Source organism: Planococcus citri, chromosome 5 (genome assembly GCF_950023065.1).
Source record: "Planococcus citri chromosome 5, ihPlaCitr1.1, whole genome shotgun sequence".
Taxonomy (NCBI): Eukaryota; Metazoa; Arthropoda; class Insecta; order Hemiptera; family Pseudococcidae; genus Planococcus; species Planococcus citri.
Genome location: NC_088681.1, coordinates 21,801,710 through 21,821,173, shown reverse-complemented (window position 1 = coordinate 21,821,173; position 19,464 = coordinate 21,801,710). Strand labels below are relative to the sequence as shown.

The 19,464-nt window shown below is 37.5% G+C and overlaps 1 protein-coding gene across 3 annotated transcripts in view; it reads right to left on the bottom strand.

Annotated features, from left to right (window-relative positions):
* The window catches only part of LOC135849175 (probable basic-leucine zipper transcription factor Q), an 88,380-nt gene that overhangs the window by 20,057 nt on the left and 48,859 nt on the right, over positions 1–19,464 (bottom strand). The window contains exon 1 of one of the 3 annotated variants that reach the window (XM_065369464.1): positions 15,322–15,824. The exons of 1 other annotated variant lie outside the window; for it this stretch is intronic. Coding sequence is in view for 1 of the 2 variants with exons in the window: in XM_065369465.1 (XP_065225537.1) it covers positions 15,322–15,339 (18 nt within the window). In the remaining variant the exon portion in view is untranslated. Of the gene's footprint in view, positions 1–15,321; positions 15,825–19,464 lie in introns of those variants that run through there. One more of the 3 variants, XM_065369465.1, reaches the window with a different exon arrangement.

The following is a 19,464-nucleotide window of genomic DNA, read 5'->3' as shown; positions in this document are numbered from 1 at the left end:
GCCTTCTCCTTTTTTTCATCCTTTTTACCAAGAATGGAGGCCATCTCCCCCCCCCCCCAAGGTAAAACTCCAGGAAAAACATACAGAAAAACGGTTGTGACCTCTACTCATTTTTTTTGATCCAAGTTTTCTCCATTTTACCTTCAAAGATTTGAAAAATTTGCATAAAAGTGACAAAATTTGATGAAATTTCTCTCAATTTGCCAAATTGACTCAGGAAAAAAATCAGTAAAATTTCATCACCCAAAGCTCGAAATCCATCCAAAAAATAATACGAAACCCCAGCCAAATTCCTGAGAAAATTTTAACCATCACTGACTTCGCCCTTTTCACACTACTGAAAAATTTTCCCAAATTAGTATCTCCACGAATGACTCAAACAAACCCACACGTCAAATAAACGTCTATATCTCGAGACCACGTTCTTGCCAGGAGAAAAATGCGGTGAAAGGGATAGAATTTTCACAACTTCGTCTTCGTCCATTCAGCACACTCCTCGATCGATTAAACTTTTCATCACGTGGTCGCGCAATGTACAATACCCCCGCCGACCCGTCTCGCAGTCTCTGTTCGCTCTGGAAGCTCATAAAACGGCGACATTTTCCAACCTTGAAGCGATTCGATAAAATAACGAGAGAAACGAGACGTCTCTGTAGTACGTGCTTCGGATCCTATCAAAATGCCTAGGCAAGTGGGCAACACCACTTCAAACACGGAGAAAATTCATCACCAATTTGCGCTCGAAACGTCCGAATGAATTTTACGAAAACCCTCGCGAAATTCTACATTAAAACACACGAGGGATGCGTACCTTTTTCTCCCTAACCCTTCAAGGACATTGGAGAAAATTCCCTGGATAAAGCGCGAAATTAAAAATCACTATTAATAGAACCGGTTCCTCTTCGATGAGGGAATTTTCACAACTATATGGCAGCAGCAGAGCGTCACGACAACGACGACAGGTTCTCCCAGAATATATGCATAAATACGCGGGCATAAACTGGCAATAAAACGTGCGCCGCCGCCGGTAGCTGATCATCTAAATTATACATTGTTGATGAAAAAAAAAAAATACAACATACGCACTCGAGCCTCGTGCCGGCCGTAAACTATCGTGAAATATAGTTCATTGACATATTACACGTTTATCTTTCAATCGTCGGTTCAGTTAATGACCTTACCTAATAAAAAAAATAAATAAACGGAAATAAACCGGCGAATTTAAATGCAAAAATACTCTTTAACATTCACTCTATTAACCTAAAGAACATACATAGGCAACGCATTATCAATTAATCAATTTAAAACGCCACGTTAAATATTTAACCGCGTTTTATTACGATTTTTTTTTTCATTTCGCTTTCGATATATGAGGTACTTATGTATTCGACGCCAGGCGTTCTGTTGCTATCGTCGTTGATAAATGTAATTTGATCGGTACTTAATTGCTCACTAGTCGATGATAGATCACACCTGTAATGAGATATCAACTCATCATTCTCAGCAGAAACTATTCAGGAGCTGCAAATACTTGGAAAAGCATCCCAGATGAAATCCCTCCTTCATTATTAGGAATAACGAAGGCACCTACATGGAAGAATTAATTTGCCAAACTGCTGTCATTTTATCATCACAATTCTCAACCAAATATCGAGCATTTTGTGAAAGCTCTAGATATCCCATCGTAGAAAAAAAAACAACATTTTCTCAATATCAAAAAAAAACTGTTGACTTCCTCAAAAAAAAATTAACAATCTACTTTAGAGTCATCTCTTCACTCCATCAAAGGATAAAAATCGCCTACTGACCCATTTCCACAGGTCAACAAAAATATACCAACAACGCACCAAGAGCAAAAGACAATGACACCGATGAAAGCAAAAAAAAAGAGCGAGCAACTGACAAGGAAACCCCGAACGTAAACAAATTTACAACTTTCATTCATCACATCGCCAAACGGTAGCCAGTGTGACGAGGTAAAAAGAAAGACAGATTTCAACCCAGAAGAGAAAAGGGAATAGCGCGATAGCGACGAGAAAGGGAGCGAGAGTAAAAAAAAAGGCCCGTAACACCTATCGTTCAAAAGGTCACCACAATTCACAGACACAACGCGAACGTATTGATAAAAAGGCGGCGCTATAGCCGACGATTCGTAAAATGAAAAAAAAGAGCGAAAAAAGTAGCTAACCCTTCGACACCCTCTCCCCGTTCGGTGTGTAAAGCCGATAATGGATGAATGAAAGCGGGATAACGATGAAATGCGGAACAGGAAAACTCGACTGGTAATGTATTTAATAGCGCAATAGCCAAGTCACCTTCCTCCGCCTCTCCCTGTACTCGTACCTTTCAAGCTGCTGTAAACATACCGACGACGAACAAGCAGAAATACTACAAAAGGAGACGAGTGAGTCGGCAGCCAGAAGGGACAACCAAGACGCGGCTGGATGCAAAATCAAACCCCCTAAAGAAAGTCTACCGAACGCAGAAAGAAGAAGAAAGGTATAAAACCACCGCTCGCTCAACTATAGCTAGTTTTCGCGCAGCCTACAATCCTTTTCTCTCTCGCCTCCTTCGTCTTCTTCTTCTTCAACCCTTATGAAAAGAATCCCTTTCTTCGCAGCAGCACAAACTCAATTGAACAGCTGCGTCGTGCTTTTATAAACATTGGTCATTTCATACTACTCGTACACCGACATCGTCGTCGTCGTCATCATCGTCATTGCTGCGGCAATACGTCACCCAAAAACCCAACGTGCTTTACTCGGTTTCCAGCACAAGCATCGACGACAACGACGTCTCTCGAAACGTGTACTATTCTACGACAAATGTTACCAACACGTGTTAACTACCCCAGACCCTGGAAAACTTTGAAAACCACATCCTTCCATATTTTTTTCACAGTTTATTAACCTGCTACACCATCATTTCAGTTTCCTGGTTTACTCAAAACCATTCCACAGGAACAAACTCCGGAGACCGGATAAAAATCCGTCGTTGTTCGAAGGATAACATCCGACAATATACTCTAATAAAAACTCAACAAAGATGACAAAGATTTTTGCGATGACCTCCTGGAAAACCTCAGTCATCGTCGTTTAAAAAAATGACTCCGAGTGAGTATGTATCTATCTCTATCTAAAGTCGAGACAAACCACGTATAGATATATTCTATTTAAAGGCCAACCGAATGGTACATAAAGTACCTACACCTCGCCATCGTCTCACGAAGGATATCCACATTTTACTATCGCATCAGTGCGCGTACCACCACCGTCTCACCATACAACCAGTCTAAAGAGCTTCGGGCCAACATACGAGCATACCAGCACTGATCACGATGCTAATACCGAGTTCCCATTACATAAGTTATCCAAGTACTATGCACTGGACTACGAAGTGATTTCAAATTTCTAAGGGAAGTTTGTCCCTATAATAATGACACTAGCGCAACGCCGCGAAAACGAAAAGTTATCACATTGAAAATGTATCTCATGTACAGACTTGGCATAAACATAATTCTGCGTGTCGCCGAGCACGTTTTATTATCGTAAACGAATAAGAGAGAAAAAGGATTAAATGCTACTTGTTGATACAGCAGGAATACACGTTACTCCTCGCCACCGCTCTTTCATTCGCCCATGCCATGCCACCTTCGCCTTCGCCTTCGTCGCCCAAAAACTGCTATCATCATTTTAGCGGTATTAACATTTTTCTCTTCTTTTACAGAGCGCGGTGAGCTGTGGCGATAAAAGCGCCGCGCCGCCTTGCGAGTACTACGAGTAGGTACCTGCTCTGCTCAGCCAGCGCCGTTTTGCACCGCTGCCTTCTACACGCAGTACACACATGTACACGCCTCAACGTCGTGTAGCACTCGCGTTAGTCTAACCTACTCCTGCCATGCCAGGCTGCCAATATAGCAACGTCCCCTTTTATCGACTTTTTATTTAAACGAGTAGTTTTTATTGAAACTTTGCCATTGTAACAAGTGGCTGCATAAAACACACCCTATCCAGTTTTACTATATCAACGCGTAAAATTTGTAGTAAATATCGAAATAGGCCGCCTGGATGCTTACTCACTCCTCCTATCCCCTGTGTCTTATCTATATTCGCGTACCAACATTTCGCGTTTTGTTAAGAATGAAATTTGGCGGGAATTTCATCTCTATTATGATGGCGGTGCAGCTTACGGAATTTTCTCATCGCAATGGATTAGATGACACTGAAATGTAGTATTACGACCTGTTATCCCACCCACAAACCCTCCAAAAAAAGTTCTGAATATCATATCTCAGAAGCAACAATTTTTTTCAAAAAAAAAAAAAATTGAAAAAATTTTTTAAATTTTTTTCAAAAAAAAACGGAAAAAATTTTTTATTTTTAAAATTTTTTTTTTACAAGTCAAGAATATTTAAACCCTTGAAGAAAATAAGGGGCGAAAAATCTTTCAAAAATATTATGCAAAATTAATTTCATTTCTTAAGGTGGAATATTCTTCTTTAGAAAAATTTGAATGAACAGTTTTTTTTTCATGTCAAGAAATAATGCCAAAGTGAAGTTTATTATGACATCAAAAATATCAAGTTTATCACTGAAAATAAGGGGCAAGAGTGACAATACCTGAACTTCTTTTCTCAAACCACAATTTTCTTCTTCAAAATAATTTCCATGTGAAGAATATTTAAATAAACCCTTGAAGAAAATAAGGGGCGAAAAATCTTTCAAAAATATTATGCAAAATTAATTTCATTTCTTAAGGTGAAATATTCTTCTTTAGAGAAATTTGAATGAACAGTTTTTTTTTCATGTCAAGAAATAATGCCAAAGTGAAGTTCATTATGACATCAAAAATATCAAGTTTATCACTGAAAATAAGCCAATAAGGGGCAAGAGTGACAATACCTGAACTTCTTTTCTCAAACCACAATTTTCTTCTTCAAAATAATTTTCATAGTAGGTATAATTTTTTACAAGTGAAGTTATTTATATACTTAGATGGCAAAAAGGTCATGCAGATTTTCATTCCTCTCAAAAAATTGAAACATTTGTTTACATTTTTCTATAAGTCAGGCCATTGATATTTGAAGTTTATAAATGAAAATGAGGGGCAGAAGACTTCTAAAAACTCTCTGAAAAATCATTTAAAGTTTCATACCCTCCCTCCCCCAAAAAAAAAAAATTGAAAAAATTTGAAAATTTTTTTTCAATTTTTTCCTTCAAATAATTTTTTTTAAAGAAATTCTCAAAAAAAATAAATGACAATTTTTTTAATTTTTTCAGTTTTTTCTACTAAGTTATTTCAAGTTTCATTTCTCAAAAAAAATGAACAAAACACTTTCCTTGAAAAACAGAAAAAAATTATTATCATTTTGAGTCAAGAATTATCAAAGTGTGAAATTTATTGCTGAAGATGAGGGGCGAGAGGTTCGAAAACAGTTTTGGGAAATTGCACAGAATACATAATTCAAATAATTTTTGAATAAAATTAATCAAAAATTTACATCAACAATCAAAATGTAATTCATAAATGAAAATGAGGTGCAAGACTCTGCAAAAGCCTTCAAAAAAATTTTTTATTTTCAAGTTGAGAATTTAGTAGGAACATAAAAAATATGAAATTATTTTTGAAAATAACTTCACCAAAAAAAAAAAATGCCCAAAACCAATCAAAATTCAATTTCTCAAAGTTTCATTTCAGTAAAAAGAAAAGATTCATCAACCTTGTAATCGCCAAAACCCCAACACCTTATCACCTTATAAATTCCTCACAACATTTGTAATCTTTACGAGCCAATACACCGCTTTGAACCCAGACCATACATTACAAGGACTCATTAAAAAAAAAACAACGTTGGGCGCACGCCGCGCCGCCGGTCGACTTGTAAAATGAAATAAAAAACAACGGTACGCTACCGCCGCAATTGTAAAAATGTAAATGACAAAAACGATGACAGCTTGTCAACACTAGGTCGATTACACGTCTACACGAAAATGAAACCGAAAGTGAATAAAAATAACTCCATAAAAAGAAGGAAATGCGACGACGACGATGCGATGCAAACGTATGGGTATGGGTATCGAACTCGTGCCATAACACCGATGATGACGTATATTAAAGGTCGTCGTTTTGCAACAAACAACAATCGAACAGAATGAGAGAATTTTTTTACAACTATCCGAGAGCCAGCAGTTCGTAATTCCACGCATAGTATATACCAAAACTGGAGAGAAGAAGAAACACCGTCGTGTAAATATTGATAAACGATTACACAGACTGCCTGGTACAGTACACGATACTATACAGGTGCAGCGCGGTATGCCGTACACTGTGCTGACAGTTTAAACAGAAAGCCTGTATAACCGGCTAATGGTATCTTTTCAAAACGAGATTGATTAGACAGACCGCGACAAATCTGGGTGAATCTTCGTCTCTTCATCTAGTCAAGTTACACACGAGAAAAGAAAAAAAGAAAACACTATCGTCTGGCATTTTGCATTTGTTATGCGAGATGCTGAAGAAGACAAGTGCACGAGGTATAACATGTGACCATGAGCGAGGGTAAGGCAGACGATATGTCTGCTGGAGCAATGTGTGTAATAAATCAACCTTACACGCTGATACACATCCAGTCGTAAAAATCCAATAAAAGAATACAAGCAGGTACTTAACTCATCTATCGCTACCTAATACCTCGTATATATATAAGAGCACACGATGACTTTTTACAAGCTTATTGAACCGCGAATACACAAACAATAATAACTCATCATTCACCTCACACTGATACCCTCCTCATATGTAGCTGACAATGGTCGATTACTACTAGACAAACCACAATACTACAATGAAAATAAAAAGGGCAAGGTGCGATTCGATGAATCATATGGCAGGCAAGTACCCTCGTTGAAGTGCTAAAATAACCTTTACACTTTTGATTTGATTTTAGCAGATTCTGTCAAATGAACTAAACACGTTTTTCTGGCCAGAGTACTACATAAAATACCAACTTCTGTTACACGTGAAAACAAAATACAAACTTAACACAACAATCTATTCGAGACAGAGTGTTGAAAGAACGGAAACGTCACACAGTCAGCAAAAATTCTCTCTCATAAGCGCACATACATCAACGCCCGCTGGGAATTTTTTTTTGCAAGCAAGGGTAGGGGGATCCATTTTGTGAGACATAACCGCTACGCATCAGGTTGTTAACACGACGCTTTAACGCGTGTACACGTAAAGTAATAGTGTATGGTGGTACTATTTGTGCACAGCAAAGCACAGCACAGCATATCACATCATACTCGAATGAAGAGAAAAAGAGAAAAGACAGACGCACCGCATATCTCTCAGTTTACGTCACCGGGTAGGTAGGTAAACTTTTAAAAGCTATTCCTTTCGGTATTCGCTTCGCGCTTCCCCTATTAGGTACATACTGCAAAACGTATACACACATATACATCAAGTGGCGCGAGTGATTCTAGGTCGAACTATCGTCTAAGGTAAAAACGCCTTTACACCTGTTATTATCCAAATGCCAACGCGTGCCCAGACGATTTCCCTCTTTCAGCGCCGCAGTGCCAACTTTAAACCTACTATAACAACGTGGAGTAAAGGTACATACGGTACATTCTACATACATATACAGATACACGCTCGGTACACATATTTATCAATGAAATGACACACACTCGCGCGCAAAAATTGTATTACGTTCACGTCTGTCGTGTGTTGTAAAACCAACATAACGCTCTAACATCGTCATCCGATTAAAATGATAATACCATTACCCATTAATAAAATCGCGCGCATCGAAAACCTCCTCGTTGTCGTTTACTTTCGTTTTTTCACATTCACATCGCATATACTATACTGTATCTTCTTCATCTTTCGTTGTTGCCATCATCATCATCATATTTACCATTGCACATCTCATATATGAATACTTTGATCAAACACCACGATAAAGAAGCAAAAGCTGCTGTGACAATCTAACACCACATGTGAACTCAGTTTTCTCATCATCTAATCCTAGTGGGCATTCTACTCTCAACAAATCTCTGAGCTGAAAATATCAACACTGATGTTTGGGAACAATCATGCTGGTATTTGCTACAAAAAGGTACTCAAGTACAAGCATAACCCCTAATACATTGGATACTTCGAAAGAACAATCATTGGGTTTATCGCAGACATCAATTGTTGGACTTCACAAGACACTGCTGCAAAATTCATCAGGATTATTCAAAATTTAGCTAAACAAAAAGGCAATAGATTTAGAATTGGCTCCTTACTCCAAATCCAGTCGTACAAGTATGTATGATGAAAAATTGGAAACATTCAATCAATCAACCCTGATCAATGAAGCTGGCTTACATCACATTAGTGATGTTGATAAAGTAATTGATATCTTAAATGATATATGTATTGATATGAGCTTCGCTAATTAAAATTGCACATGATAGAATTTATTGGTTAGTGGAATGAAATGTGCTGGGACTGCTGGGACATAACATGTGTATCTTCTTACATGCAAATTTCATCGCTCATTATAAAAGAAAATAGTGAGAAAGAACATTTCATTCGGTTAATAGAATTGACTAATCTTCAAAAATTGAATATCACAAAGTTGCAGCCAAATTCAACAAACAATGTGTGAAAAAGTGTTGAAAACATGTTGGAATGACTTGAAAAAACACAAAATAAAAATTTAAAATTAGTGAAAATTGGCAAAAGATGATGACTTGGGGAAATTTTATAAAACCCGTACCAAAAAAAATGTTCAAAATATATTAAAAGACTAACCATAACTAAAAAACTGAAAAAGTATCAAGATCAACTTCAAAAAGCATCAAAAAGTAATGAAATTTCCACAAAACTAGGAATTTTAAGGTTTTTTCATTCTTCAACTTTTCAGAAAACCCCAGTTTATAAAATCAAACGAGAAATTTTATAAAACCCGTACCCAAAAAAATGTTCAAAACATATTAAAAGACTAACCATAGCTAAACAACTGAAAAAGTATCAAGATCAACTTCAAAAAGTATCAAAAAGTGATGAAATTTCAACAAAACTAAGAATTTTGCGTTTTTTGATTCTTCGACTTGTCAGAATACCCCAGTTTGTAGAATCAAACGTACTGGGTCCCAATTCAATTCTAATAAGCAGGACTTAATGTATCAACAAAAATATCAAAATATTTCATCGATATTACAAGTTAGTCAACCCAATTTCAAAATTGATGAAAAAAATTTAAAAATGTCATTTTGATGTCATTTTGGGTTATTCAGAAGATTTTGTTCATAATTTGATTTCATTTTTTTCTATATTGATTTAGATTAGAAATTTGTGATGTAATAATGATTCATTTTCAGATCAACTTCATGTTGATTACTTGATTTGGAAGTATTTATTTTGAAGTATCATTGAATATTGACAATGAAAAATCAATACTTTAGAGCATCAATATTCCCTACGTATTGAGCAACACAGAAATTTATATAATAACGATACACAGTATCCATACTTTCTGAGCAGTAATGAAACTAAAAAATGTCATACCACCCTCAAAAACAATGGAGTAGTGGAAGAGTTGGTTGATATAACTATGAAAACCGATAAGCCTTGTCTATCTCTCTCTCACCTCATTCTTTTCCAACATCAATGGCAATCATTTGATGGTAAAACCATCTTTAAAATCCAGAGCTTTTGACATATTGAAAACTTCTTCATCAAGCTTTGCAAGGCAAAAAAAAACGAGCAATCCAAAACCACCAAACAATATAGAGAGAAAAAACACCCATGTGTACACCAGTCTATATTCTTTTTCAAGTCAAAATGAAACATCCACACATGCCAGCACACATGTAGGAGTATAACAAGTTCAGAAACCCGATATCTAACCGCAATACCGCGCGAAAACTGCTTATCAAACACCTTCATCATCAATCACAGCTCAAACGTCGACACCTTTGTCGTCTCATAATCAGACCAAACCCGAGATTGCCGCCATCTCAAATGGCGTATATTTCGCCAACGTCGCAATAACACACGTGCATCTAAACATACCACATATCACCACCTCAGCAACCCATCAACCATCATCGCCAGCTAGACACAATTAAAATGATATAAAACGTGTAACATGAAAACCATACTGTACACCAAGACTGCACGAGGCTCTATGCTTCATAAAAACCGTATCATTACACTTTATTAATGAAGCGTATACCGCGGCATCAATCACATAAATCCGAACCTTCTACTCCAATACCTCGTTAATAAATGCCGAATATTGCTAAATAAAAATAATATATACACCTTGCAGACAAAACGCAGGTACACAGACGAAAAAAGTGTGAGAAAGATTCATATAAATGAAAGAGACACTACACTGTAGCACAGTATCAACACCGCATCACCTGTACAGTGGTAGGGAGGCGCACGTGTGCGGGGACAATCGCCGGTCGAGAGAGTAATAAATGCTAATTATTATTTCAAACGATTCAATTACACCGGCGGCCTAGTGAACTTGAGCCGGCAGTTGTTAATTCTAATAACCCATAACGGGCTGGTGAGTTATCAATCGTGTTCCTGCAGTATAAAAGGCGTCGGTGGCTGGCGCGACGCTCCAGGAGAGAGGGGGGGGTGCGGTAAGCTCGCGATAATAATCCTTATCACCGGCTATATTTTCGCGTTTTATTACCGGTCCACCGCCGCCACCGCTAAGACAACGCGAACCGCGCATTGCGTACGCGTTTGTTTGTTTTATATAGCAGTAGGTAGTTTAGGTGCCATTTACATTTTACGTACTATAACCAAATTAGTTGCGTTAAAATGTGCGATAGGTATTGAAGTTTTGTTAGTAAACAAATAGCAGTACGCGGGGATAAGGGATTACTGTCTGTCTGCAATGTGTTTTTTTTTCGCTATAATTTTTCCGGCCCTTAATAAATCGTCGTCGCTGTCGTTGTTGGTGGTGTTGTTGTCGTCGTCGTCGTCGGGTTCGTTAATCTTTCGCATTAACGATGATTTTATTTGGGTTTTTGACTCTAAATATTTACATTCGAAATTTAGATTTGACAATAGGGATATTCTCATCAACAGGAGTTGCGAATTTTCCGGACAGGATTTTCAAAATAGTAACAGGGCTCATTCGTTACTCTGCACATGTGATACTTATGATTTGCCAATGGATCTTACGTTTAAATGAAGAGAACTTGCTGATTCTGCATGACTATGACCTTGAATCATCTTCAAAATTATTCCTCTAAGGTGTCATCAGTCTCATGGAAGAATATTTTGGGATTTGCGAGGCATTTTATCAGGTCACAGTTTTATTTTTTGAATATTAAAATTTTCTTTGAGAAGGAATGTTAGACATGACAATCAACTTATTAGATTCGTTTCTCAAGCTCCAAACATAAAGAGGACTCATAAAAACATTCCTCCCATACTTATGACCATAAGATCTATGGAAACACCTATATCATTCTTGGTATAGCACGTTCCCTAATAGCACAAGACAGGGCCTAAGACTTGGATACATCAGAGGCCACAACCTAAGAGCCTAAGACTTGGTAGATGGGCGATTTTCTTTTGGCTTTTGAAGGCTTTCATCGGATTTATGGAAACATGTCTCCAGATTGGTCTGAAGTTCAATTCGGCAAAGGCCTAATAGAAACCTTAACCTAGCTTCGAACTCTCTACACAAACTTTCCACAAAAGAGGTTACCTATTTTGAATCCAAATTATACCTACACCAGAGAGATAGATGGTACTCGTACTATACGAATTCAGGTTGTACCTCTGCACGACCGCGGTCGGCAATTCATAAAGAAGACCCCATCTCTCTCCCAATATACGCGTACCTACATCGTACATATATATGCACAGCTTACGAACCTATACCTCTATTTCTACAAAACTGGTTTTGATACGCTTCGGCGTAGAAAGAGTACCGCCGCCGATGGAACCGGGGAAACCAGAAGCATTCCATGAATTTTCGTTTAACGAGTCGAGTTGATATTAGTACGCCACCGCTTGGCGAGAACATGTTTAAACGCGCATTTGAATATCTTTTTATACCATTTTTTTTTCTTTACTCCTCAACAACCTTCTCCATTTTTCACTACTTGACGTCTCCAGAACCCCCATCTTTTCACTAGGAATTACATCGTTTCTTTTACCATTTTTTTACCCAAACACGTTCATTTATCAGGTGCGATGATCCTAGGTGATTTGGCGCGAAACAACACTGGGAGGTATCAACTTTTGAAACGGAATGAGACTGGTTGCATATGCAATATATACCTATAACCATTCCGGAGATGGGCATAAAATGAATTTTGATGGAAATCATAGTGTACTGAAAATGATAAGAATTACAGCATACTGAGCTGGAAACCGAATACTATCCTTGGAATAGGCATCATGATTTTAGGTGGTCTTTTTGAGTGATCTGAAAGACAGATGCTGGGGGGGGGGGTGACATAAGGAGATCCATATTTCAGAAGTCGACCAGCAATGAATCTAACAATATCACTCAAAAAACATACAAAATGATCATTAAGAACAACATCCAACAAAATCTTCCATAATGCAGTAATCTGCCAGGGGTGAAGGCCTTCAGAATCAGATGATGGCCAAATGTCAAAAAACGAAACTGATCACATTTTCGAATAAATTTATAAAATGACAAGGAGGGAAGGGGGTTCAATCCAGCAAAAATACACAGGCCTGTCAACTCGAAACAAACCGGACTCAAACTACAACCAAAAATGAACCTAAATCTGTCCATCCAAAATAAAACCCACATTCAGTATTGATCTAGACCTGAAACTGAAACCAAAACCGATTCAAATCATTTCGAGAACCCAACACCGAAACTCAACCCAAAACTAACAGAAATTTGTGTGAACTCGAAATGAATTTCAACCAGTTTCAAATTCAGACCTAAAACGGAAACGGAAACTGAAACTGAAACCAAAACTGAAAACCATATAATTTCGAATTAACAGTCCTGAAAATAAGACCAAAGGAATCTGCAAGGGAGATTCGACCATTTCAAAAAGCAGGTGGTGTAAAAAACATTACATCAATAAGTTTTCAATAACCCCCCCCCCCCCTCCCACCCTCCCAAATCAAAATAACTGGGATTTAAAAAGTAATACTAATTAATTTTACATTAAAAGTTGAAACACCACGAACTACAGCAAAAATGTTCATTTCCAATCCCCCAATCTCCTTCACCCCATAAGTTTTCAACGATCCTCTCCCCCCCCCCCATCAAAATTACTGGGATTTACAAAATAATTTCAATTGATTTTACATTAAATCACCCCCAACTACAGCAAAAATGTTCATTTCTAATCTCCCAATCTCCCATCACCCCCTGTTCTTTCATCAACATATATTTTCAAACTAACCCCTGATCTCTCTCCCTCAATTCTTTCACATGGATCAAAAATTCAAGAAATTATACGTAGACCTACCAAACCTTAAATTTCTTGATATTAACTACTTTTTAGAAATATCACCAATTATCACAGATTACAGCACTGAAAAAAATTTCTAAATTTTGATATATGACCCCTCCCCCCCTCCACCTCGATCTCTTAGCCACTCTTATTTTTCACTTGGATGACAAATTCAAAAAATACTCCCGAATTTCTTAATATCAACTAATTTCTAAAAATATCACCAATTACCACCGATTACAGCATTTCAAAAAAATCCAAACTTGAGATCACAAACTCCCCCCCCCCCCCCAATCACGAGTAAACATTGCACGCAAAAAATGGGGAATTCAAAGTACAGTTGATTCTACAACCAAAATTTGATTTTTGTTGTCAAAAAATTGAGAAATAAATCAATGCTTCAAATCCACCAGTTATCATTATCAATCATTTCAAACAAAAACAAGTCAGAGCTTTCGAGCTACAAAAAAACACTCGATAAAATGAGAAAAAAAAACAACTCAAATGTAATCAAAGTAATTCCTATCTCTTACCCCCACCCATTTAACGCACGTGTAATTTAAAAACAATAACGAGTACTAGCAGATGATTTTTTTGGCCTCCACTTTAACGGTGGCACAAATAAGAACTAATGATCACACAAAAAATTGATAAAATTTTATAATAACAAAATTTAATATTTCAATTCACCCCCAAGTACATCGAATAAATTGATAATCACCTGAATAGAAAATGTTTTCATAGAAATCTCAATTGATATTACTTCCATATAAATAATAAAATACAGTTTAGTTATCACCTATATTCTGATCGGATGCTACGAGTACATGATGTACACAGCACATATTTCTGCCGAACTATTTTCAAAAATAGGACTTAATTCACAATCTGTACCAATAAATTTTCCAATAATCATTAAAAAAAACTCAAAAAATCGATCATCGAGTTCAGCTGAGAACTCGCAACATTGTTTTCGAGCAAAATCTACACACAGAACTTTTTCACAGGATATGAACTCAGCACAGGCTAGCTAATTACTACAAAACGTTATCAGTGCTTCTGAACGAATCTTTTGTCAAAAATTCACACGACGTTTGCACTTTGCAGCTAATCCACTGACACCTTCATTCATCTTTAGGCACACAATACAACATCATTCATTCATCAAACTATTGTAGTACCTATTTCTACAAACTTTTTTTTGTTTCTTACAAAAAGAACACTATTCTCGGGATCTCAGGTATTTGGAGGTTTTTTGGCGCCAATATTTCGTCACATACCAACCACAGAACCAGTATTCGAATACACTAAGATAACTCCATCAACCTTCTACACACATAGTACAACACAGTTCGAGGTGAGATTTTCAAACACTGATAACTCTCGCATCAGTCGGAGATGATAACCGCGGGTAGGTATATTTTCACATTACAAATCGTACGAATTTTTCAAAATCATCCGAATAATCGTATCAAAGGTCTAAGAAAGTAGAACACAACACAACACATCAAATGAACCATCTACTTACAATCACTCGCAAGATCCTTCACTCTTATCAAAATATAAACTATCTTTTTCACAGCATCTTCGTGCAAACCACATACGATGAAAATATATTATTTTCGCGACATTTACACCAATTTTAACCAATATTTGAAGAAAAAAAATTACACTTACACCGCAAAATATAGTCACTCGTATCACTACACTTGGAATTCAACTTCACAACTCTCAAGAGCTCAAGACAAGACACAAAGTTTCCGGCACGTAAAAATATGTTAAAAAATGGCCAAAAATTTACTTAAAAATTACTCGCAATAAATACGTGAATTGTAGAAATTACCTGGATATTACTCCACATTTTTCTTCACGTGAACATAGTTAAAAAATAACGAAAACAATACGTATTTTAACATTATACGAAGAAACACTACACATACACTCCTTAAGCCGCTATATACGCGATAACCATTAACGAAAGCAGAAACGGCCAAATCCGTTCCAACGTTCAAACATTTACCCGCGTGTTTCACCTCTCCTTCCCACGACCCACGACACAAGGAAAAAATATAGCTTCGTTGTGATTGGTCGACGCGTACCCAGTGTTACCGACGTTTCCAACTTATTTTCCAAATTGAAATTTTTGCCGCAGCAGTTTTGCAGCTACTTCTCCGCGCGCCAACTTGGTGTAATTTTTTTTTTTTTTTTGATAACACGAGTGTTTCCATCGTCATGTTTTGCTGTTTGCCTTTATCAATAATTCATACTTATATGTTAAGAACGAGAGGGTTGGAGGGATTCATTATATGACGATTTTTAGTATTATTTGTTATGTCATGTCTCTGGTAAAAATATGTACTTACTGTACTATTTTTTTTTTCTTAGACGAATACGAATTTTTCATCTGACTGAATTTGATCGTTTCCAAATTTACATTTGTAAATAGATACTTACTCAAAATAACAATCAAAATTTGAATCATGTCATGTTAAATTTAAAAATTCAAATTGATGAATCATTTTCACATTGACTTCAGTGAGGAAATTTTTGGGAGCTGAATATCTGAGAAAATCTCCAGGTTTGAACCTGGATGTTTCCTCAATACATTTCAGCACAGCCCCAAGTCAGCCTTCCTTGGGCATTCTCCTAAAATCATCTTTTGTAGAAAAATACTTACTTGCATTTCATTTCAAGCAATCAAAATACTGAAACAATAGCAGTACCCAGACCTTTTACATCACTTCTCTTTTTTGGGGACATGCCAATTCTCAGTTCACTTTTTTTCAATTTCTTCAATTTTTTCAGTTTTTTAATTTTTTTTTTACATTTGCCAATACTATTGATGAAATAGCGCAATCCTTTCACCAATTTGTATTTTCAAAATCAACAATCCCGCTAGTTCCCTCAACCAGCAAAAATTGAGTGACCTGAAAATCCAAAATGATTTCAAGGCATCTCCACCAGAACCACCACCTAGAGGCTAGAGCATCAAAAAGTGATGCAGCTTCACTATAATAGTGATATCATTAGGATTGTAGATATTATCTCTAATCACTATTACAGGTTCCCAATTCAGAAAAAAATCATGCGATTCGAAAATCTAACACGATTTTCAGCTGCAATTATCACAAAAAAGCAACCAATGCTTTTCAGCGAGACCGAACTCATCGAGCCATTCAAATACGCCGCAGCGCAAGGGACAAAAACCGCGTGCTTCAGATGGACATGTCGAGAATGTGATACACGAGCCTGACTAGAGCACAGCGAAACACGTAAAGTAAAATTAAAGCTTCGCCGGCAATAAACACTTGTTACAATAAAACGGAACTTGTTCGTAACAAGTCATCGAATGTCATATGAATACACACAGTTTAATGTACGAACATCGAAAACGATAAAGTTTCCCTCTGAAAGGACGCCATCGCCATCCAGCACAGTAAAGTGGCCTCGAGAAGGGATTTTTCGTCGCCAGTTGGCAATCATGGTATAAACAACATCTCGGCCTCTATGTGCGGTGTACTGCGTGCAGCATGCGTTCGGCTTTCGGGCGACTTCGGACGATAAATAATTTTTTATTTTCAAAATAAAAACTTCGGCCGTTTCCGCCGCCGTTCGTCGACGCTCGACGATTATGACCTGAAGCGAGCAGAAGTTGTGTCGAAACAGTCATGAACGTTTGCCGTCTACGCTGGTACGAGGCGACCGCAATTAATGGATAGTACGATGCTTTGAAGTTCCCCTCTGCTATTACGGAGCGCGCCTGCCTCCCTCTTTAATTTCAGAATGGAATATGGCAGGTTTGTTCTCCTCTCTTACACGGCGTTGTAACTAAAGCGTATTAAATGTTGTTTTTCTGACTGTTCGTTAGGTAAGTTACAGCCCATGTTTCTCCGTAACTTTCCCCCCTGCCGGCCGCGCTTCTTCTATCCTTTATTTTATTTAAAATTTCCACTTTTTTCTCGTATCTCTTTCTCTCTTTTCACTCGAGAGAGGTTTTTTTCTTCCTTTCTTTTTCCTCCGCTTTTCTCTCGTTTCGTCTTCTCTTCTTCTGAGTTAGGTTTGGGTTTCCATCGGCGGGCGGCGGCGACGTAAATGGCGCGATTTTTTTCCCTCCGAAATCCCTACTTGGGAAAAATTACTGCAGATAGGGTTCGAATATGGGTTTTTTTCTCCTTAAAAAGATACTTTTCTTCTTATAGTATCCAGAAACCATTCCATTCCATTCGCCAAATGTATTGGTGACTTGACTGTGCACCATCCATACCATCCGCAACCAAATCGTCGTCTAGGCGACTCTTCTTTCCCATAGGTTGAAATTTTTTCCATTTTCTTGAAATATTTTGAGCTTTGGTTTCTCAACATTTCAGTCAGTTGCAATCAGACGCCAGAAAAAATACTGCATAAGTCACCAATTCGCCGAAATTACAATTCCAATCTCGTACACGCGCACTACCCGCAGCAGTAGAGGTTACGAGAGAAAAGAAAACCTAGAAGGGAAAACCATCAGGGGTACTAAGGGTACATCGATAAGACGTGCATCTCATTCGTGTATTGTCCGTCAGATGGCGACATTATGGCATCACGTGGAAAAATCCGCTACGATTACACGGGGTAGTTCGCTGAACGAGTCGAAGACGCTCCTCGGAAACACTTTCGTTTTCCTTAATAAGTCACACGGATGATACAATACGTGTTCACAATGCACGGCCCATAAACCAAAACTGCGCGAGAGGAGGAAAAAAACGCGAATAAATAATGCCAAGTACGTTAACCCGAACGTAAACATTAGAATTATTAGGAACAAGCTGTCTGACGTTGTCGTAATAAATGCAATATAAACATTACATAATGACGGAAAGAAAGAAAAGAAAAACGAGTGCGAGAGAGTAAGAGAGAGAATGAGCGGGGGGACGGACGTAGAGAAAAAACAGAAAACTATATACAGTGGATCGTTTAATATGTAAAAAACGAGGTCAATGTCATTACCAATGCCAATTTATCAAAGCGCGCAAAATTATGCAGCGGGCGCCGCCGTTGACATGTCACGCAGAAGTGTTAGCCAATCAAAACACTCGTATTCCATGTTAATATCCGAAACGTAGGTACTAGACGAGTTATGTTCATTGTAATTGGTTAATTACCGGCGTTAATCTTCGTAATTGGAGGGGAACGTCTTCATCGCGGCAATGGAATTGATAAAACCGCTGTAAGCATATCAGTCATATTTGTACACCGATTGCGGAAACAATACGTATCGAGTTGAGTTCGCCATCAGCTTCGCTTGAACCTGGCGCAGTAGCGTTCTAATTGAATTTAGTTACTCGACGAATGTTACTCTCTGCTTTGCGTTTTCATCTCCATTTTCTAGCCTTCGGGGGTTCTGCAGACTGCATGTATTTTCCAAATGAAACCACCATCGCGGTGTTAATTGCTTTTCAAAACTGTGAAAATGTAATTCAACCCAAATAATAGGCGTTTGTTGAAAAGTAAAAAAGCCACTCTGCTCTATACCTCAATTTGTGTCATGATCACCTCACCTGCGCATAGAAAATTTATAGTACTCGAAAAAAAAAAACTAAAGGACTTACCTGCCCCATATTTGCACCAATGGAAGACATTAATCTTGAAGCAGTCAATATCCACCATATGTAAACCATAATCCACTATCGTCAAATTCAGACTACATTTGTATTGACAATTCCATGCATTAGCTGCGTCACATATTCAGCAATGAAAGACAATCAATCTAGAAATACCTAATTAGAAAAATCAGAATTTCTTCATTTTCAGCCCACCTCCCCCCATAAAAAAATCAAGTGACTTACCTGTCTCACATCTGCAACAAAATAAGACACGTGATCTTGAAGCAATCAATGACCATCAACTATTGGCTAAATGCAGTCTTTGCATTCAAAAGAGACTTCTGTATGCTTCATCGCCCATTCATCCAGTAACAGATTTTGATCTTCTCTTCTGTATGCTTTCT